Source organism: Stegostoma tigrinum, chromosome 30 (genome assembly GCF_030684315.1).
Source record: "Stegostoma tigrinum isolate sSteTig4 chromosome 30, sSteTig4.hap1, whole genome shotgun sequence".
In the NCBI taxonomy this organism is placed as follows: Eukaryota; Metazoa; Chordata; class Chondrichthyes; order Orectolobiformes; family Stegostomatidae; genus Stegostoma; species Stegostoma tigrinum.
The window spans coordinates 25,390,180-25,411,613 of record NC_081383.1 but is presented as its reverse complement, the minus strand read 5'-3'; the positions used below and the strand labels follow the sequence as shown (position 1 = coordinate 25,411,613).

Here is a 21,434-nt window from a genome sequence, read left to right as displayed (position 1 = left end):
CTGCAGGAGGCCCAGAATGGACATGTGGCCTGAGGAATGGGAGGGAGAGTTGAAATGGTTCACGGCTGGAGGTGCAGTTGTTTATTGCAAACTGAGCGTAGGGGCTCTGCAAGCGGTCCCCAAGCCTCCACTTGGTTTCCCTGATGTAGAGGAGGCCACAACGGGTACAGCGGATGCAGTATACCACATTAGCAGATGTGCAGGTGAACCTCTGCTTGATGTGGAAAGTCTTCTTGGGGCCTGGGATGGGGGCGAGGGAGCAGATGTAGGGGTAGGTGTAGCACTTCCTGCGGTTACAGGGAAAAGTGTGGGGTGTGGTGGGGCTGGAGTGGAGTGTGGAGTGGACAAGGGAGCCACAGAGAGAGTGGTCCTTCGGAAAGCAGACAAGGGTGGGGATGGAAAAATGTCTTTGGTGGTGGGATCGGATTCCAGATGGTGGAAGTTTCAGAGGATGATGCGTTGGATCTGGGGGTTGGTGGGGTGGTATGTGAGGACGTGGGGGATTCTCTTTTGGTTGTTATTGCGGGGACTGGGTGTGAGTTGCGGGAAATGCGAGTGACACAGTCGAGGGCATTCTCAACCACTGCGGGGGGGATGTTGTGGTCCTTGATAAATGAGGACATCTGAGATGTATGGGAGTGGAATGCCTCATCCTGGGAGCAGGTGTGGTGGAGGCGAAGGAGTTAGGAATAGGGGATGGCATTTTTGCAGGAAGTTGGATAGGAGGACGTGTATTCGAGGTAGCTGTAGGAGTCGGTGGGCTTGAAATGGATATCGGTTTCGAGGTGGTTGCCCGAGATGGAGACAGAGGGGTCCAGGAAGGTAAAGGAGGCGTTAGAGATGGTCCAGGTGAGCTTAAGATTGGGGTGGAAGGTGGTGGTGAAGTGGATGAACTGTTGAAGCTCCTTCTGGGAGCACGAGGCGGCGCCGATACATCATCAATGCAACATAGGAAGAGTTGGGGTTTAGGGCCTGTGTAGGTGCGGAAGTGGGATTGTTCCACGTAACCTACAAAGAGGCAGGCATAGCTTGGGCCCATGTGGGTGCCCATGGCCACCCCGTTTTGTCTGTAGGAAGTGGGAGAAATTGAAAAAGAAGTTGTTGAGGGTGAGGACGAGTTCAGCTAAGCGGATGAACGTGTCAGTAGAGGGGGACTGGTCAGGCTTGCGGGACAGGGAGAAGCAGAGGGCCTTTAGGCCATCTGCATGGGAAATGCAGGTGTATAGGGTCTGGATGCCCATGGTGAAAATGAGGTTTTGGGGACAAGGGAATTGGAAGTTCTGGAGGAGATGGAGGGCGTGGGTGGTGTCACGGACCAAGGGGGAGAAAATGGAGTCCAGATAGGTGAGTTGAGTCGGGCAGGAGCAGTTTTGTGGATTTTGGAAGTAGATAGAAGCGGGTAGTACAGGGTTGGGGACAATGAGTTCAGTGGGGCAGGAGCAGTTTTGTGGATTTTGGGAAGTAGATAGAAGCGGGTAGTACAGGGTTGGGGAACAATGCGGTTGGAGGCTGTGGGTGGGAGGTCACCTGAGGTTGTGGATGGTTTGGGAGATAATGGTTTGGTGCTTGAGGGTGGGGTCATGATCCAGGGGACAGTAGGAGGTGGTGTCAGAGAGTTGGCATCTGGCCTCAGCAATGTAGAGGTCATTGCACCATACTACAACTGCGCCTCCCTTGACCGCAGCTTTTCTGGTGAGGTTGGGATTGGAGCGGAGGTGTCCAGGAGGAGGGCTTGTGTTAGAGGCAGGAGAAGGGGTCAATGGAGGGAGGTTTAGGCTCACGGTTAAAGAAGTAAGCGTGGATGCGGAGGCGGCGGAAAAACTGCTCACTTTCCTGCAAAATTGCCATCCCTTATTCCCAATTCCTTTGCCTTCGCCACATCTGCTCCCAGGATGAGGCATTCCACTCCCGTACATCTCAGATGTCCTCATTTTTCAAGGACCGCAGCATCCCCCACCGCATTGATTGAGAGCACCCTCGACTATGTCTCCTGCATTTCCCGCAACTCATCCCTCATAGCTCGTCTCCACAATAACAACCAAAAGAGAATCCCCCTCGTCCTCACATACCACCCCACCAACCCCCGGAACCAACGCATCATCCTCCGAAACTTCCACCATCTGCAATCCAACCCCACCATCAAAAACATCTTTCCTTCCCCCACCCTTGTCTGCTTTCCGGAAAGACCACTCTCTCCGTGACTCCCTTGTCCCCTCCAGCCCCACCATGCCCGGCACTTTTCCCTGCAACCGCAGGAAGTGCTACACCTGCCCCCACACCTCCTCCCTCGCCCCCATCCCAGGCCCCAAAAAGACTTTCCACATCAAGCAGATGTTCACCTGCACATCTGCCAATGTGGTATACTGCATCCGCTATACCCATTGTGGCCTCCTCTACATCGGGGAAACCAAGTGGAGGCTTGGGGACTGCTTTGCAGAACACCTATGCTCGGTTTGCAGTAAACAGCTGCACCTCCCTGCTGCGAACCATTTCAACTCTCCCTCCCATTCCACAGATGGCATGTCCGTCCTGGGCCTCCTGCAGTGCCACAATGATGCCACCCGAAGGTTGCAGGAACAGCAACTCATATTCCGCTTGGAAATCCTCTAACCTAATGGTATCAATGTGGCTTTCACAAGCTTCAAAATCTCCCCTTCCCCCCACCGCATCCCAAAACCAAGATAACAAAGTGTGAAGCTGGATGAACACAGCAGGCCAAGCAGCATCACAGGAGCACAAAAGCTGACGTTTCGGGCCTGGACCCTTCATCAGAGAGGGGGATGGGGAGAGGGTTCTGAAATAAATAGGGAGAAAGGGGGAGGTGGACCGAAGATGGATAGAGAAGATAGGTGGAGAGGAGAGTACAGGTGGGGAGGGGATAGGTCAGTCCGGGGAGGACGGACAGGTCAAGGAGGCGGGATGAGGTTGGTAGGTGGGAAATGGAGGTGTGGCTTGAGGTGGAGGGGGGTAGGTGGGAGGAAAAACAGGTTAGGGAGGCGGTGACGAGTTGGACTGGTTTTGGGATGCTGTGAGGGGAGGGAACGAGCTGGGCTGGTTTTGGGATGGAGTGGGGGAGCAGGAGACTTCGAGCCCTGCCTCCCTAACCTGTTCTTCCTCTCACCTATCCCCTCCTCCCACCTCAAGCCGCACCTCCATTTCCCACCTACCAACCTCATCCCGCCTCCTTCCCGTCTTCCCCGGACTGACATATCCCCTCCCCACCTACACTCTCCTCTCCACCTATCTTCTCCTCCATCCATCTTCAGTCTGCCTCCCCCTTTCTCCCTATTTATTTCAGAATCCTCTCCCCATCCCCCTCTCTGATAAAGAGTCCAGGCTCGAAACGTCAGCTTTTGTGCTCCTGAGATGCTGCTTGGTCTGCTGTGTTCATCCAGCTTCACACCTTGTTATCTTGGATTCTCCAGCATCTGCAGTTCCCATTATCTCTCATCTCGCATCCCAAAACCAGCCCAGCTCGTCCCCACCTACCTAACCTGTTCTTCCTCTCACCCATCCCCTCCTCCCACCTCAAGCCACACCCCCATTTCCTACCTTCTAACATCATCCCACCCCCTTGACCTGTCCGTCCTCCCTGGACTGACCTATCCCCTCCCTACCTCCCCACCTACACTCACCTTTACTGGCTCTATCCCTGCCTCTTTAACTTGTCTATCTCCTCTCCACCTATCTTCTCCTCTATCCATGTTCGATCCACCTCCCCCTCTCTCCCTATTTATTTCAGAACCCCCTTCCCCTCCCCCATTTCCGATGAAGGGTCTAGGCCCAAAACGTCAGCTTTCCTGCTCCTAAAATTCTGCTTGGCCTGCTGTGTTCGTCCAGCTCCACACCTTGTTATCTCGGATTCTCCAGCATCTGTGGTTCCTATTATCCCATAAGAATCTTATATGTTTTGATATGGTCACGTCCCATTCTACTAAACCCCAATGAGCACTGGATCAACCTACATAAACCCCTCTACTAAGGTAATCCCTCCCCATACCTAGGATCAGCCTAGTGAACATTTTCTGGATTGTCTCCAGTGCCAATATATCTCTCCTTAGATAAGGAAATCACAACAGTTTTTCAGGTGACTACAAGTGCATGGTTATAACAAGGTGTTCCTACATTTAGCCTTTATTTCCTTTGAAATGAAGGCTAACATTCCATGTGACTTCCTTATTATCTGCAGAACTTCTGTGTTAAGCTTTTAGTGATTTCCTCTTACTTCAATTTGCAGATTAGCAGTGTAAGTTTCTTCATATCGTCTCCTATAATGATGTATCTATTACATCCGTATGCTCAGAAAAGGTCCAGAGCTGTGTACCTCATCTGGGTCATGATTATGTTTGTAGGTAAGTGACAATTCGAAATAATTACTTGTCATTCTTTTGCCTGAGTGCAGTCTACACTGAAAACTCTGTTACATTAATCAATATGTAATGATTATATTTTACATAATCAATAGGTATAATTATTTATGTCTAATCTTACCTCATTTTTACCAGATAAACATACCACCATCATTGGAAAAAATATGGTGTAGATCTTTATTCAGAAATGACAATTTACACAAAAAATTTTGGAGAAACTCACAGGTCTGTAGATAGAGAAAAACAGAGTCTGATTTGACTCTTCTTCAGAGCCTTTTCAGGCTCTCCAGCTCTCTTGTTTTTATCTCAGATTTCCAACATCTGCAGCATTTTGCTTTCAAATGGGCTAATTTTGTTTGAATAAACCTTCACTGAGGGCCAGTAATTAGTAGAAACTCACTTGTTCTGTCAGCAGGCTTTTGTAAACGACACAGAACATTACAGCACAGTGCAGGCCCTTCGGCCTTCGATGTTGTGCCGACCTGTCGTACCGATCTCAAGCCCATCTAACTTACATTATTCCATGTACATCCACATTCCGTATCCTGTCAATCAAGGATTTGTATTAAAAGAGGCCCCAAAGAGGGTCAGAATGGCTGCAGGAAACCTTGAACGCAAAGGCTTCTGGAGGCAAAAAAGAAGGAAGATGTTTCTAAAGCGATCCAGAATCCATGCCCCTCGGTTCCCTGACTCTTCCCTGGAATTAAGCAGAGTCTAACAGAATGTGCCAGTTTTAGCAGTAGGAGTCTGTTGTTCAGAACCTGGATAGTTGCCAGAAAATTTAAATAACCTCCTAAAGTCATGAAAGGTGAATATCAATGTTCAGGTGGATTTTATTACCTCGTTGGCATTCTCCTGCACAGTACTCCTCTGACAGACACATCTTAGAGCTCAAATGTTCCTTTCTCCCCAACCACGTCCTTCAACTTCAATTTGAACCACAAATATTTACACACACCCTCTCCTATTGCCATCTCACATCCATCCCTCACAGTAACCCTCTCTAATTGTTCGCATTCTATCCTCAAAACACATTCCACTTCATACCTTTATCACTGTTCTCACATTGCAAGAGGAGAGATCCCCTGCTGCAGCCCCAACCCACAACCACCCACCCCAACTCCAGGGAGAGGCTGTGAATGAGGCGAAGATAGATTTGCAGCCAATGCCATCTTGACTACTTTGGAGAAATGTATTTCAGAGATCAGGCATACTAGAAATTGGTGAACACAATTCCCCATCCCACAACTGAATCCAGTTCCTATTCTCCCTGATTTAGCAGCTAATTTGCCTCCAGATTTCTTAAGCAAAATAATGAACATGTCAAATACACAACAGCTAATTTTCTCACTCCCTGAGGTCTGAATATTGAAAGAGCCAGTGTGTAGTGATTGTAATGATGTCAGCCAGGTGGACTTCATAGAATATGAGTTTCGTGATTAGCGAAGTTAGTTTGGTCCAATCAGAGAGCACTGGCTGACAGATACAAACAGGAGTGTCAGAGACTCTGTTCACTCTGGGAGCTATCTCTGAGGGAGCTGCATCAATGTCAAGGATACTCCGCGTATAAATAAAAGGTGACTTGGCCAACCAGCCAATGGAGAGCTATTTCACAGTAGTTGTTTTTTAAATTTGTCCACAGTGAGCCTGAAGATTACTCTTCTGATTAATGCACCATGATTATTTGAGTTATAGTGTATTTTGAATCCTTCCTCCTACATTTGGTATTTTACAATTATCCACACTGAAACACATCTGCCACCTACTGGCAAAGACACAAGACAAATCAAATTCTTCTGAATCAAGTTCCACGATTTAGCATTATTCCATTGTTTCCTCTTTTGTACGAGCAAGTGTTTCTAAACTATTTCTCCATTACAAGTAATAAAAATTCCAAGACTGATTCATCGTGGTACTCCAATTATAATGTTTTCTATGTTGAAAGACCCCTGCTATTGTTAACTTTCCATTACTTTACTCTATTTTGCAATTTCTCACCTTTGCTTTCAATGGCTGATTTAGACCATTGCCAAAAGTTTCATAGCCATGTATTAAGAGGAGTTATTGTTCAGAGCTATCCTGGAAGACTATTTCACTATGTTACTGTTACATGAATAGATCACATAATGGACTTTTGCAAAATAAGGTGAGTAAAGATTAAGAACAAAGCAAAAAAATTTGCTAACCAGTGTGAATTGGAGACAGGACGCAATGTATCCCTTTCCTATTCTTTTAAACATCTTCTGGGAGCCCCAGAAAGAACAAACTTGCTGGGGCAGAAAATCTCTGGACCTTTCCCACTGCTATAATTCGATGGAGAGGGAACCTATGAATCATTTATCAAAGTGTAGGGCAGTGGTGACATGTATATAATCAATAACTAATACAGAAGGCACAACTACAGCTTCATCGGATATCAACTTATGCAGCCCAGATCAAAGACTCTAGCTGCATCATGTCTGGTTTTTAAGATATGGGATATATACCAATTTACGTGACAGATTTTCTCATTCAGTCATAAAGGCCGAAAGAAATTGAGTTTGGAAATGATATTTTTGCTCATGTCTGGATGCTAATGCCTTCATTTAATTAAATTGATTTTTCTTTCATTGTTCAACTTTGTTACAGGATTTTTCTCAGCATACTACCACATGACTTTGAGCTACTTTGGACAGTTATTAGATGAATTATCCATCCTGTGGGTGTTAGCAATTGGTTACATGCTGTGGTTTCCCAGAAGACACTTACCAAAGTTCATCACAACCAGGTAATAATATTTTGTTAGTATTTAAATTGCTATTTAATATTCAAAAGGACCAACCCAGAAAGAATTAGTTGAGAAATGTCAGAAGTTCCAATTCATACAGGATACTGAGTTGGATGATCAGTCATGATCATATTGAATCGTGAAGCAGGCTTGAAGGGCTGAATGGCCTACTCCCGCTCTTTTTTGTTTATATGTTTCAATATCCTGACAAATTCTGGCCAATATTTCAAATGGTAAGACAATCATGATGTATCCCCATATGAAGCTGGGATCTGAAAATCACACCTTCCTCTGAGCTCAAGTATGATTTTATTGCTCTGAAAGTGTGTACGGTTGGGATGTATATTTTTTTCTTACCTAATGAATACAGTGTTACTGGGGGCTTCCAGTAGAAGATTTCCCACCCAGAGTGTTTGCTGCAGACTACATTGTTGCTGTGATCAAAGCCATTATATAAAAGGGAGCTCAGCCTTTCATGGAAAGACCAAAACGCCCTCCATAACCAAAGAAATACAGAGCTGAATGATAACCCACCTTAAGGATTGTGCACTATATTCAATAGGAGTGTATATAGCATCACAAAATCAGGCCTCAGCACACTGAACTTTATATTCCTAATTCTGCTAGAGAGCTTCCTGAGTCCATATTATTGAAGAAGGAAATAATTGTGGCACATTCCCAAACTATCAATCTTCCATAATGGCCCACAGAAACATTAAGAAACATTTTGACATTAAATTGATTGCAGTAAGAATATTAATTAATATCATTGCCAAAACATTCCTTCTAAGTTTTAAGTTCATCCCTTTGAAAATTGTACATGTTACTGATAGATAAACTTTTACATAAATCTCTTACATCCAGCATTGCTCAGGCACCAGTGATAAGAGAAATGCTGTGTGACCATGCTGCCCTGATGCAACTACTTATGTGATTATCTTTAGAAATCTTTGAGATGAAGAAAGGGTAAAGGAACTGCCATCTTCTGTATTGTTTAATTTCACACAACAGGACACTACATTTTGGGCCATTGTATTCATAGGCATTGTGCTTTATAACATTACTGATTATATTTTCATGATCTAAATGTTTTGCTCCATTCATAAAAGCCTTAATTACACAAGCAAGAGTTGTATATGAATATTGAATTTTTTGAGAATGCATAATGTGTGTAATGCCCTGTGTCATGATTTTGAGTAACTCTTTTGTCAAAATTTACAACTAAACTGTCTGTCTAAATGCTTCTAATGCAATTGTCTTGTAAAAGTTGCCTGTCATTCTGTATAAAAACCGAAAGAACTGTGGATGCTGTAGATGAGGAACAAAAACAGAAGTTGCTGGAAAAGCTCAGCAGGTCTGGCAGCATCTGTGAAGAAAAAAATCAGAGTTAACATTTCGGGTCCAATGTCCCGGTTCTGAGGAAGGGTCACTAGACCTGAAACGTTTACTCTGATTTTTTTCTTCACAGATGCTGCCAGACCTGCTGAGCTTTTCCAGCAACTTCTGTTTTTGCTCCTGTCATTCTGTAGCTGTGTGCTTTGTACCACTGGTGGCACAATACAGCCTGCCAATGAAGTACTAATCTGCTTATACCAATATCTACATCTTCTGTCTGTAAGTTTCTAGATAGCCAGAAGCTATGTATTCTTCTATCTCACAACCTTCATTGCCTTCCCCCGTCCCAAGATTTGAGATAGTTAATGTTAATCACAAAACTCTTTTAAATTCCTCGGCCATCCAGAATTTTCCCAGGTTGACCCTAACCCGTTGCCTTACAGGGTGTCCATGCTCAAAGTGAGTTTTTGGTTTATTTTCCTTTTTGGCTTCCAACTTCAGTTCTTCATTTTTAAATATGTTAGACCTCTGCCCTTGATGGTTCTGCAGTTTCGGCCAAAACCCTTCCTCAGCCCCAACTCTTGAAACTTCATCTCTCTGCACATGTTCCCATGCAAACTTGACCCATTCAAATTTTCTCTAACTGCAACGTTCCATCCATCACTCCAACCTTAGTTATTTAATGTGGAAAAAGAATACTACTGGCTCCAAGCCAAACTTTCAAAATGCTGTGTTCTATTATTTGTAGATAATCTTCAAATTCTTCCTTTGCATAGGTATGTTCTTTGCAGAGGTTGGTTCTTTACTCAGAGAGCAGTAGGGGCGTGAAATGCATTGCCAGAGAGGGTAGTGGAGTTGGCTTCATTAGGGGCATTTAAGTGGCTATTAGATAGCCATATGGATGATAGTATAAGGTAGCGGTGGAGGTCAGATAGACCTTAGGTTTTGGGTAAAAGTTCAGCACGACATCGTGGACTGTACTGTGCTATGTTCTATAGCAAATTTCATACTCAGGAAGGTCACATACCCACTTCAAAAGAAGGTACAAACTGAGATTTAGGGTATGCATCAATATGGATTTATGTTGAAAGTCACACAGACAACAAAGTGGTACCCAGCTGTGGTACTGGTTCCCAAACCAAAACAGTGACGTCCTCTCTTACAATCCTCTGTATATTGCTACCGTATTAAAGCCTGTTAATGTTCACTCTCGCAAGCACAGCACTCATCCCAAACAAAATACCAAATGCATAATGTGCATTTCCTTTTTAATTCTTAAAATGTAGGTTTCAATTCATCTAACCTGGCTGGACATGCATGTGGTCACAGAAATTTGAGGGTGCATACATGAGGATCAATGGTCGGCACAACATTGTGGGCTGAAGGGCCTGTTCTGTGCTGTACTGTTCTATGTTTTATGTTCTAACCATGACTCGTACACGCTAGGCATGTGATATTTAGGTAAATAAAAACAAAACACTGCGGATGCTAGAAATCTGAAAACACAGAAAATGCAAGACTCAGAATGTTAACTGTGTTGTTCTCCATAAATGCTATCGGACCTGCTAAGTTTCTCCAGCATGCTCAGTGTTTGTTTCATGATATTTAGGAAAGTACAGTTCAGAAAGGTTGAAATAACTCCACAGAAACCGGTGTCCAGTCACCAAGTTACCTGTAATTTACACATGAAGATTTCTTGGCACTGATCCAGCTCCCTCAGAGCCAATTCTCAGAGTGAACAGGATGTCTGACACTCCTGTTCTGATCTGTCAGTCAGGGTTCTATGATTGGACCAGATTGACAGCCCCAATCAGGGAACTCATATTCTACAAAATCAACCTGGTTGAACTCATTACAATTACTACAAAGGTTACTAAGTGTTTGTATCACATCATAAAAGTGCATTCAATAACACAGGAAACACAAGACAGGTCCTAGTGGGGATGAAAGTGGCTTAATATGCTCAAAATATTTAGATAATCTTTTTTTAGAAAGTGATTTTTTATTTCCTGCTACAATTGAGAATGTGATTGTAACATCATGGTCTCAGAACAAGTGCAGTTGGAGGACAATTGGATTTGAAAGTTAGGTGTGTGATGGTTTTGAGGGTGAAGACATTTGAGTCGAAAGATTTGGGAATATTGTAGTTAGATGATTATATCACTTGTGGCCAAATTTCCTAGCGTTTTAAAACTATGTAATCAGTTTGGAGAGTAATCAAATGGAGAGCAACATCCAGGTCCAAGTACCTGCTTCCATGTATATTCCTGGAAAAGTAACATTTCTGTAGAGTCATACAGCATGGAAACAGACCTTTCGGTCCAACACATCTGTGCGACCAAACATCCCACTTTGACCCAGTCCCATTTACCAGCATTTGGCCCATATCCCTCTGAATCGTTCCTACTCATCCCATCCAGATGCCTTTTAAATATCGTAATGGTACCAGCCTCCACCACTTCCTCAGGCAGTTCATTACATGCACGCACCATCCTCTGCATGAAAAAGTTACGCCTCAGGTCCTTTTTAAATCTTTCCCCTCCCACTTTAAACTTATGCCCTCTAGCTTTGGACTCCCCTACTCGGGGAAAAAAATGACCTTAGCTATTCACACAATCCATGCCCCTCACAATTTTTATAAACCTGTATGAGGTCATCCCTCAGACTCTAATGCTCCAGGGAAAAAAGCCCCAGCCTATTCAATGTCTTCCAATAACTCAAACACTCCAAAACTGGTATCTTCCTTGTAAATCTTTTCTGCAGCCTCTCAAGTTTAATAATAGCCTTCCAAAGAATGGTGACCTGAATTGAGGGCAGTATTCTAAAAGTGGCCTCACCAATGTAGTCCCAACTCGCAGTAGGAAAGCAAGAGATGACGGATGGTGAGTTTAATCTAAGGACCAGCGTGCCTCAGGTCAGGAGTGAAGTTGAAAAGGTGAAGCACTTAATGTAATCTCAGTGAGTGTCACTCTGTATTACAAACTAGCTGTTCAGCCAATTGAGCTAAACAACCATCCCTTTGCATACCATGTCTACATGTGCACACAATGTTCTGAAAACAGCTCGCAGAGCCCCATTAATTAAAAAAAAAGAACATTTAGAAATGACAAAAGTCCAAAATGAAAATTGAAATTATGTGAACATTTCTATCTTTTTGAAGTGAACTTGATTTTGGAAAATAATCCTCCTCTCCAGAATTTACTGAAATGTGTTTTCTTTCCCTCTGCAGGAAGTCTTTTTCACGGATTGTCTTCCTTGCTGCATTGCTGAGCACAATCCTCTCATTTTATAAACCAACAGTGAATGCTTATGCACTGAATTGTGTTGCCTTGCACATTATTTATGTGATTTCACTTGAATTGAAAAGGTAAGAACTTTACAACAAGTCAGTATTAGATCTGAAAAATAGCTTTGCACCAAAACAGTTAATGCATTAAATTTATGACTAATTGTCTGAGAATTAAGCTATATATTTTTAACAAGGTCCTACTATCTGAAATATTCTTCCAGATGATTGGACCTCACTTAACTCTTTGTACGTGGGTGGAATCTTGACTGAGGGAAATTCTGGTCCACAACGATTATATTATAAGTTTGGAACTTGTACCATTGTTCCACAAAAAATGCCTCATGAATTAATTTTGACATCTTTCCAGAGTAAATGATGATTAAAATTCATAAGGAGTTGGCATAATTTTTTGTTGGATATATGACAATGTTATATATGCTGATTTGTAACATCTGATCTTTCACAGCCACTTTCACACTTCGAAATGCTGCCATTAAAGCAACTTAAAGAAGCATTACTACCACTTTTTGCAGCATTTGGTAAAACATTTTTAATGACATTGGCTGAGAGATAAATATTGAACACTCTTGCTCTTCTTTGAATTGTTCCATGGAATCTTTTACATCCACCTGAGAGGCCAGGTGCCACTTCAATTTCACTACAAATCCCCAAAATGTGGCATTTTTCGCTTTGCAGTGCCCTAACTGTACTTGCTTACATGCTTAAGCCTCCAGAGTGAGACTAGAGACCCATAACTTTCTGATTCCAGGGTGGAAGTGCGATCAATGGAGCTATTATTCATGTAGAAGATGAAGTAAGTAGTTGCTCACCCAAATGAGAATTCTACTTGTCTTTCTTTCTCAACCTTTAGGATTGTGCAACTTCACTGTGCTTTCTGGGTGTATTATCACTAATGCACAGTAGAGAAGGCCATTGAAATGATCCAGTAATAATGGTGCAGAAACACTTGATGAGTTTGGAAACAAATACTTAACTGATATAAATGTTGGCAATTGAGGAGGACTCATTGTATTCGTAAATTCTAAATTTCCTAATTTGGACTGTGCTGACATCTATTTTGTCCAAAACTGCATGGAAGTACTGACAGAAAACATAGGAGGAGTTTGATGTAATTGGAATAACTGAACAGAAATTCCACCAAGTTTGTTCAACCTAATGCACCCTATAACCTGCCAGAGGTAGACATGTAGGGAGCAAACAAAAGCTATAGCAGAACACAAATACAGAGCTGTCGAGCCAGGGGACAAAAAGACAAGTATAAGAAAGTTGTTTGGAGAACACAGCCATTAACATTGAGAAAGGTGACATGACTGAGAGATTTATGATCAAAAATAAGGAAATAGGTTGCAGTTCCAGTTAAAGATTACTTTATTGTATTTATTCTTTCAGATGCACAGATCAAAGAATAATTAACTTGGCCTTTGTGACTGTGGCTTGGTGGCTTGTCGCGATTTCTTGCTGGCTAAGTGATCGCTTACTCTGTGCCTTCTGGAGACAGATAAATTTTTACTACCTCCATAGTTTCTGGTAAATCTGCTTTAAACTAAACAACTATCATTATTGTTTGCCATCTCTTCTTCTTGCAAAGTAAGATTTAAAGATGGTAATAATTGTTGAACTTTGAGTCTTTTCATTTTCCCAATAAATTTAACAAATGTTGGGTTTTTCTTCTGGAGAAGTTCTCTATTGCCACAATCATGCCTTCAGGAGCATTGATGTCTAAGTTCACTCTTCATAATTCTCCAGGGATAACATATTGAAAGATCTTTGTGCTAATTAACTGCTGAAATTGTCTAATGTCTCCACATATCTTTCTTTAATGGCAAAAGATGGCTCCAAACGACTTTACTCTTCAACAATTATATAGATTTATTTAACCACCATGTGGCAATGCTCTAAGTATGTTGGAGGATCCACTGTTGTGTGACTATAGGATTATAATGTAAAACAGATGAAGTGTTGTAATTTACTACAGCCTTCCTCACAGGGGGCCACAATACAGCAGGGAAAGAGTTGACAGGAGGCAATGGCAAGACAGGCCTAGAGAAGCAGACAACTGACACAAACACCTGAAATAATCTGCGTAAGGTACTGTGGGTTTAACCACACCACATTGGATTCCAAGGTATTTTCTAAGCAACCTGTTTAAGGAATATTTTTACACACTTCTGGAGCAAGTGAATGAAATGTGAGGCTGGATGAACACAGCAGGCCCAGCAGCATCTCAGGAGCACAAAAGCTGACGTTTCGGGCCTAGACCCTTCATCAGAGAGCTCCCAGGCCTCCTGACTCAGAGGTAGGGATATACCATGCACAAGATCTCTACCCACATGGGCTGCAATGGTTTGGAAGGCAATTCACATCACCCACTCGAGGAGAATTAGAGATGGACAATTATTGCTGGCCTTGCTAGTAGTGCCCAAAATTCCATAAATAAACAAGGTCAGGGATTGAGTGGGAGAAGCAAATAAAACAGCTGCAGAAGTAAAAAGGAATTTGGAATGAAAGGTCATTATGAATAAATTCTAAGGCTAGAATAAAGGTAAACTCTTGTTTTATATTCATATCTACATTGGAAAACTCATAGTAATTTGAAAAGCTGGAGAATGGATCTTAAGACTTGAGGCTGCCACCAGTGCAGGCTGAGCAAAATAGAAGCTCAACAACAGCACCTAGTGTTGGGAGACATGAAGCTGCAAGCTTAAGAAACTGCCATTATGAGTGCTTAATGTTTTAACATTGTATGTGTTTGCATTAAAAAAAACATTCAAAAGTCTTGGTAAGAGAAACTTCTAGAATAGGAAACTCAAACCAATCTCCATAGCATTGTCTAAGGAGACTGAAGACCATGTGTATCTTCAGATGAAGTATGATAGGATGAGCCACATATAAGTCAGTCCCCATGGGCGATTAGAGCCATGTCGACAGTGAACAGGCATTGAGGTATCAAGAGGTGAGTTACCTGCCACAGAATTCACAGCCTCTGACCTGTTCTTGTAGACACAGTGTTCACACGGCTGGTTTCCAGTTCATTTTCTGATCGGGGAGGCCCTTTAAAGGGAAACAACTTTACACAAGACCCATGCACTGCACAGAACACAGACCTGACTATCCTAGGCGTTGGCTCACTGTATGCTGTACACTTTTGGGCACCGGACATTGTTGGCCACTAACTCACACCAGCACTTTTGGCCAAGGAATAGAGATGTTTTAGGATGAGAGGCAATGGTGTCAGCAGGATACCTCGTTCATCTTTCTTTCACTCATTGTAATACAGACATCAATCCATGTACATCCTGTGTGGATGTGAGTTTGGCACATCTGAGGCTAGGCACAGGCTCAAACATACAGATGTAATGCCAAAACAACAAAATTCATACAAGCACATGAATTCATACACCATGCTATGTCACCTATGCCAAAGTGCCCTGAATAAGTTTTGTTGTTACCCTCCTTGCTTGGTTCCATAGCTGGGGTGGAGAGAGCCTGCTTGGCAGAGGGGAATGTTAGCCCTGGGGATTTGGTTGGATGGGCCTGGGTCACTTGTGTCTGGGATGCCCAGACATGCCAAAGATCTTCTTGCTAGGGGCAAATAAACCTTCCTCAGTTTCAGCTTTAGGTGGTTCAAGGGGTCATGTAGGTTGGAGGGCCCAGTCATTTATGGAGAATCTGACAGGAGACTTCTGAGAGGTTTGTGTGTAATATCTCCTAAACAGGAGGCTCCCTGTTGCCATGTTTAGATACTGTAGACCCATGGCCTCCAGAGATGGAGGGCAAATGTGTGATCCTGAGGGTGCTGAAACTGGGTCTCCATGGCAACCATCAACCTGTACATTGAGGCTGCCAGACAGTCACATGCATAGCTGCAATCTGCCACCTCTGGGTTCTGAAGGCCATTGTGCCCCACATTCCTATCTGCCATTCCAGTTCCTCTCTGTGCATGTGAACAAAAGCCTGGGACAGAGCTTGTTCCTGGTCTCTGACAATCCTACAAGTGCCAAGTGATCAGGAACATTTCTTCCTTGGCCAGCTTTGGCACTGTCACAGTGAGGGGCTCACCAGCTTTCTAAAGCTATTGTTCTCACCGAGAAGTCAGTATCTGAGCCAGTGTGGAGATACTGGTGACAGTCTTGCTAATGCTTCCTCTGAGAGCTCTATACTGTCATCCTCAGAAGGTCAAAGAGGTTGCTTCCAGCAGAGCAGATAATTTCTCTGCAGAAGTGGTGGACGTCCTGCTGGTACCTGCCAACCAAAAAATAGAGATAAATCATTCCATCCAGTGGTTGAAAGCATTGTGTAGTGAATGACACAGATGGAACGATAGTAGAATTAAGAGTGGTACATACTTGGTTGGTGGGGCATGGATATCTCAGCATCCCCACAGGAGTAGGTCCCAAAATTCTCCTATGAATGCCAAGATTCTCTCCTCCTAGGGACCGAGGAATCTAATGTTGATCATTGCTCCACATGTCCAGGCTCTTTCTTCCCTATTGTGGCTATCTCCTCCTGTAGTGAGAGAACAAGAAAGGCCAAAGTTAGTGGTGTGACTGTCAGTGAAGCTGCAGGTGGGGAAAAGATGGTGAGATGTTCTGAGGGAGTAAGTAGGCAGCACAAGGCCTTACAAGGTTAATGGGTTTGTCAGGCTGGGGAGTGTGAGAGGAAGTGAAGGAAGATATTGCGGGCAGTAGCGAGAATGACAGCAAATGAACACTGATGGATGGAAGGTGCAGTAGCTGGGGTAGAGTAAGGTAGCAGAGAGAAGAGTGTGACACATACCTTGGCAGAGTGAAGAAGGTCACTGACCTTCTCATGGCACTGCAACGATTCCTCTGCACCATTGGGACTGCACTAACTCATGTAGTGAGCTCACACCAGGCTGCCAAAATGTGGTGTTATGGTCTCCTCAGCCAGTCCTCTGGGAAGAGGATCCCCCTCCTTTACATCAATCCCTCAACCAGGTCCTCAGGTCCCAGTTGTGATGAATTGCGGTTCTATCTTCGCCGACATGTTCCGAATCTGTCCGTAATGAAGCAGGGCAGCTTGGGATGTCAGAGCACCTCCCAAGTGCACAACGGCCTTTAAATATCTCCAGGCACCTCTGTCTTTTGGCAGATATTGAGTGGGTGTAAGTTATTCCGGGAATGGTGCAGGGTGAGATGGGGTTTGAATCGGATGTAGGGGTTCAGATGGGAGTTAACAAGGTGATTTAGTGAGAAATGTTGCTAGGTCTTATAGTGAGAAACTGTCCAAAAAAAGCAACACAGCCCTCACTATTCCAAAGAAAATTCAGTTCTTGAGATTTTTTAGTTCATTATGGATTAGTGAATGAATAAATGCTAGCAAATAACACATGCTCATATACAGTAAAATGCTTTTGTTTATTCTTATTTTGAATGAATATTTTGCATACATAAAAATTTCTTTTATTTTATCACTTACCACCAGTGGATTGTAACTAGTCTGGTTCTTCACAGTTTCAAGTTTACATTCTCCTGAGTTTGTAAATTTTACTTGGTTAGTTAGGATTTAAATAGCTGACAATGTGATTAAAAAAGGAACTGTCAATCGTCTACAATGATCCATCTCTTAACACTGTTTACATTTGAACATGTGACTTGCATCCTCCCTCAAACAGTAATCTTGGAGATAATTGACCAAATCGTGTATTGCACCTAAGAATTCAGAATCTGAATAGGAATTTGTGTACTTAAATTTTTTATGTGTTGTGACTCAATGCATTTGACCCGTCTGAGGATTTTAAAGTAATAAGTTTGAACGATGGCTATGTTCAAATTGAAAAACAGAGTCAGATTTTCATTCAGTTGAACTAACCCTTCTTTTATTGCAATTTATTCTGTGGGCCTATTCTGTTGCCAGAATTTTTGATTGCCATGTTATATTTGGCAACCTGAACCCTGCTCACTGATCACATGGAGTCTGAGATGATTCAGCAGCTCAGAGAACAGAAGATATCACTGACAATATTTTACATTGCCCAGTTAATGCAGGAAGTGGGTTTTTGACATTTTGATGAGAAAAGGAAAGCTTGTTATTACTGTGAGAGATAATGGGAACTGCAGATGCTGGAGATTCCAAGATAATAAAATGTGAGGCTGGATGAACACAGCAGGCCAAGCAGCATCTCAGGAGCACAAAAGCTGACGTTTCGGGCCTAGACCCTTCATCAGAGAGCTGATGAAGGGTCTAGGCCCGAAACGTCAGCTTTTGTGCTCCTGAGATGCTGCTTGGCCTGCTGTGTTCATCCAGCCTCACATCTTGTTATTACTGTGTTGCTTCTTCTATACTTTCACCTATTTAACATTGGATAAATGCGACTAGTAGCATATAGTCTGAGCCACATTCATATACAATGTATAATTTTCCCCCAAAGAAGTCTATGTGAACATGTGATAAATTGCAGTGACTCAGAGTACAGTAATAAGAGAACGGTCCTAACCCGAAACGTCAACTTTCCTGCTCTTCTAATGCTGCCTGGCCTGCTGTGTTCCTCCAGCTCCACACTATGTTGTCCCTGACTCCAACATCTGCAGTTCTTGCGATCTCACAGTGATAATAGTTCTTTGTTAGACCCTTGGGAGTCTACATTTAACTAGATATTCAACAGGAAATATTTACTCATGGTTCATAATATCTACCAGTCACACTGAATCCTAACCTAAAAATGTAACACCTCAGCAAAAACTACTAGCCTTTCATTTACAGTTTGTTCACACATATTTTCTAGTCTTATGTAACTGGTAATTTTTTTTTACTTAAGTAAATATAAGTATTGATTTTACACATCCATAGTGGTAATAGACAGCATGAGTAAATTATTGTACTTGTCAAGGGCTTTGTGTAAGCACCTCTAGGATAAATTGATCTCATCAACCAATGCTAAGACACACCTTAGGGCCTACTTCATAGAGTTATGCCTCCTCTAGACAATTTACAGATGACTTGGTCTCACATTCTATTTATTTACTTGGATTATACAGAAAGCAGGTATCGGGTTTGATGTTTGGTTTTATAGTGACTAAAATTCAAGAACAAACAAATGAAATGAAATCCTGTGTGTTACAAATTTATCTCACTGCTCTTGATTTTTTTTTCAGGCATGTACTGATTAATATCGCAGTTGTTCATGGCACAACGTTGTTTTCATATTTTGATGCATTTTATGAAATTCCAGAGACCAACCCAGAAGTAAAATATTGGCCCGTAGACTCACAATGGTTGGGTCTACCATACCTTGCAATAGAAGACAAGGATCATCTTCGAAAGTCCTGCTGAAGGGGTTATGTATTCTTAAATTCTACCAGCCATTTTATCAATCAGTGCCTACGAATAATATTTTAGTGGTGCTATTATGGGATCTTTTGATCGTGGGCATAAGGAACCTGATCTGAAGTTATAAATTTGTCTTTTATTTATACAGTTCACAGTATTGTTGGCCATGCATTATAGGAAGATTGGTTCCGTTTTTTTTTGTAAATCTGGAGCATTGATTTCGATTTTAGTTATTTTGAATTCATGTTATTTTATTCTGAATTCAGGTGAAGGCCAGAGAATATACTTTTAAATATTTTTGTGTCCTATGTCAGTATGAAGCACTGTTCAGTAAAATATGACATTATAATCAGCAGGTTAAAGAATGTAATATTCTAGTTTTTAAAACTAGCTATCCTACTGGAATATCTGAAGAATAAATGACAGATTAGTCTCAGTAATATTGGTAATTTGTGAAGTATGGACCAAAATTGATTTTGGGGACAAAACACTTTTATTTCTAACTTGGGGAAAATATTTACATTAATTATTGTTAGATATCTGTTAATTACATTACAGGTATGTACACCCTTTGCCCTTCTGACAAAACAGAATTTGTCAGTGTGATCATATATGTCATTGCAATGCAGGAATAATGAGCCACAAGTGTAGGTATTGATGCAATTGTATCCCTGATGCACTTGTATAGTACGATCCTGTAAAGCATATAGAACAACATTTATCACTGTACCTCGGCACACGTGACAATAATAAATCAAATCAAATCAAGTCAAGTGTTGAAAACTTTTTTCTTTAGGTATGGAGTGTGCAACTCATTTAGTCATAGAGTTGACAGCACAACAGGAGACCATTTCACTCACCTGGATCTATTTACTCTTATTTCCATACAAAAGCAACATACTGCAGCTTCTATAAAATATGAAATAAAAATTACAAATGCTGAAACTATCCATTAGGTCGGGCAATATCTTCAGCAGATATCTTCAGCATCATCTTCATTCAACTTCAATCTTCTGGCAGCTTTCTTCTATCCATCCATACTTTTACTATTCAAATATTTATCCAATTGTATTTTAAATGACATTCTCAATTGCTAGTCGTACAAATATACAAGGTAGGAGCAGAAGTAGACTATTTTGCCCATCAAGCCTGCTCTGCTGTTCAGCAAGATGACGGCTGATTTCTGTGCTTTGAATTTCAAATTCTGTTTAATTCCCTTACCTATCAAAAAACATATCTACTTCTACCTTGAAAATATTTAACGACCCCCATTTTGACTGTCTTCTGAGGCAGAGAATTCCAAAGAACTCTCAGGAAAAAGAAATTCTACTCATCTCAGTCATACAATGGCTGCCCCTAATTGTACGATAGTATCCCCTGGGTTTGGACTCACCCTCGTGAGCAAAACATCCTTTTCTTGTCCACCTTGCCCAGATCATTCAGGACCTTATAAACCTCAATCAAATTGCCCATTACTTTTCGAAGTTTCAGGGGTGAAAGCTCAGCCTGTCCAATCTTTCCTCATAAGACAATCCATTCAGTTGCATAATTTAAACATAGCATCCCCACTTCCGTGTTCAATTCCTCTCACAATAATGGATAACATCCCATTAGCTTTCTTGACTACTTAACTTTTTGTGACTCATATGCTGGGACACCAATATTCCTCTGTAGTTTGAAATTCTGCAGTTGTTCTCTGTTTGAGCAAAATGCTGCTTTTTCATTTCATCGTACCAAAGAGAATAACTTCACATTTTCCCACTTTATATTCCATCTGCCAGTTTTTTGCCCACTCGCTCAACTTACCCATACCCACATGAAACCTCCTTACCCCTTTCTCACAATGGTCTTTCCTGCCATCTGTGCCTTGTGTGTGTGTAGCTTCTACACCATTGACTTTCCTCATCTACGTTATTGATGTAAATTGTTAAAAATTGAGGCCCTGGCACTAACCCCTTGCAGGACTCCACTCATCACATCTTGCCAATTAAACAAGCACCTATTTATGTATGCTGTCTGTTTTCTGCCAGTCAGCCAATCTTCTATCCATGCCAACCCCTTCAACATGAACCTTAATTGTCTGCAATAAATTTTGATATGGTAGTTTATCATATGTCTTCTGGAAATCCAACTACATGCTCCCTTTATCTGCAGGCTGATAAACTTTCAAAGAATTCCATTAAATTAGATGATACCAGGCTGATTCTTCCTGATTGCTTTCAGGTTTTTCCTTTACCACCCTTTTATACTTCGAGTTCCAAATATCCATAGCCCACTGGATGAAAAAAAAATTCTCACATCCCCTTTAAATTTCCTTCTTACCTTAAAACCGTTATTGATCTTCAACTAAGTGGAAAATCTT

At 42.1% G+C, this 21,434-nt stretch overlaps 1 protein-coding gene across 5 annotated transcripts in view; it reads left to right on the top strand.

Moving 5' to 3' along the window:
• Positions 1–19,811, top strand: part of acer1 (alkaline ceramidase 1) — a 37,296-nt gene extending 17,485 nt beyond the window's left edge. For 4 of the 5 annotated variants that reach the window (XM_048559314.2, XM_059638549.1, XM_048559315.2 and 1 more), the window contains 5 exons: positions 4,238–4,352; positions 6,999–7,137; positions 11,702–11,839; positions 13,172–13,309; positions 18,898–19,811. In XM_048559314.2, coding sequence (XP_048415271.2) covers positions 4,238–4,352; positions 6,999–7,137; positions 11,702–11,839; positions 13,172–13,309; positions 18,898–19,075 — 708 coding nt within the window. In that variant the 3' untranslated portion in view covers positions 19,076–19,811. The remainder of the gene's footprint in view (positions 1–4,237; positions 4,353–6,998; positions 7,138–11,701; positions 11,840–13,171; positions 13,310–18,897) is intronic. The other variant, XM_048559317.2, reaches the window with a different exon arrangement.
• The last annotated feature ends 1,623 nt before the right edge of the window (positions 19,812–21,434 follow it).